General features: G+C 47.1%; 1 protein-coding gene across 1 annotated transcript; it reads right to left on the bottom strand.

The window, feature by feature from the left end:
• Window positions 1-239: 239 nt before the first annotated feature.
• Window positions 240-1,169, bottom strand: LOC116012858. The gene has a single exon (XM_031252533.1). The coding sequence runs from the start codon at window positions 1,167-1,169 to the stop codon at window positions 240-242; it is 930 nt and encodes a 309-aa protein (XP_031108393.1).
• Between the last annotated feature and the right edge of the window lie 281 nt (window positions 1,170-1,450).

The raw sequence follows: 1,450 nt of genomic DNA, 5'->3' as shown, positions 1-1,450 counted from the left end.
CAAACGAAAGAGTCGGGAAAAAACGCTTGCTCCTACTTCGACCGGCCGACCTCTTTTTTTTTTTTTTTTTTTGGAGCGACATAAAGCAATCCGACCGGGGTCCATATGGGGGTGAAGATGTCAAAGTACAAAATGTTTACTGTCGGCTCTACACGTTTCTTAGTGAAGAATATCGGCTCTACACGTTTCTTCTTCTCACGGGGTTCTGAGTGGACCGACCCGACGTACAAATTTCTCGCTCATTGCTTTCTTCGGCGAGAAGAATCTCCTCCTTCTGGTCCTCCATAGATAACATGAGTATCTGGCTTCTTTCCAGCCGCCTTGTCGTCATTTGACCCGTGCGGACCGGGTGCCTTCGATTGTTCCTTGGGGTTCCTCTTCCAGACGTTCTTCTTGAACTTTCCTTTGTCCCGTTCGTCTCTCTTTACGAACTGCTCCAAATCTCTATTTTGAATGAGTTGCTCAATAACCGGGCGTAGGGCTATGCACTCCGCCGTGTCATAACCTTTCGTCTTGTGAAAAGCACAATACTTGTTCTTGTCTGGTCCTTTAGGTACCAGGTCGGGTGAATGCACCAGGTTACATTGCTCGGCATATTGCAAGACTTGCACTAGGGGTTTAGTTAACGGGGTGAATCGCGATCCATGCTCTAGTCGGCTACGTTGCTTAAAACGTTGTCGATCTCTCCTCGGGTCGTGACCTCTATCCTGACTGACCGGTTGCTCTTCTCGTCTCTTCGCCATGTTAGTCTTTGTAGCGTCCACATGGTGCCTAGTCCGAGTAATCGCCTCTTCGTAAGTTTTGGGGGGATGGACGACGAGGTCGTAATAGAGCGGCCCAGAACGGAGCGACGTGAGGAGAGCGTGGATTGCCGCCTGGTCTTCCATTGGTTCTACCTGGTCGATCTCACAATCCCATTTGTGCAAGAAAGTGGGCAGGGCTTCCCCTAGGTCTTGCTTGACTCCATTCAGATAGGTGTAGGGCTTCTTTTTTGATCTGCTTACTACAAACCGCCTCATAAACTTGTCAGCTAGTTGGCTGAAGTTTCCAATCGACCGAGGTTCCAACTTTCTGAACCACTCGGCCTCTTTTCCTGCCAAAGTGGCGAAGGAAGCTCTACATATGACTGCATCATTCACTCCCAACATTAACATGTTGCCATAATACATGTCGTACTTCTTCAGAGCTCGATGAGCTATTTCTTTGCTTTGTTTTCTTCCTTAGTTGCCTCGCAACTTTCTCAATTTCAGGGATGTATTGTAATTCTCCTGAATGAGAAGAACGAGTCATGCAACACTAAGGTAAAGAGAAAAAAAACAATCACAGTTAATAATTCAAGAAACGATTTTAGTTCCCCGGCAATGGCGCCAAATTTTGGCAGGGTTGTCGAAGCCCTACAAAATTAATAATGGCTCACTCCACTAATTTGTAGTAGTGGCAAGACCAGGTC

This window comes from Ipomoea triloba, chromosome 3 (genome assembly GCF_003576645.1).
Source record: "Ipomoea triloba cultivar NCNSP0323 chromosome 3, ASM357664v1".
NCBI classification, from domain to species: domain Eukaryota; kingdom Viridiplantae; phylum Streptophyta; class Magnoliopsida; order Solanales; family Convolvulaceae; genus Ipomoea; species Ipomoea triloba.
This window is presented reverse-complemented; position numbering and strand designations above follow the sequence as displayed.

Coding starts and splice junctions, on each gene's coding strand:
- LOC116012858 (XM_031252533.1), bottom strand. CDS start 1,169: ATGTATTATGGCAACATGTTAATGTTGGGAGTGAATGATGCAGTCATA.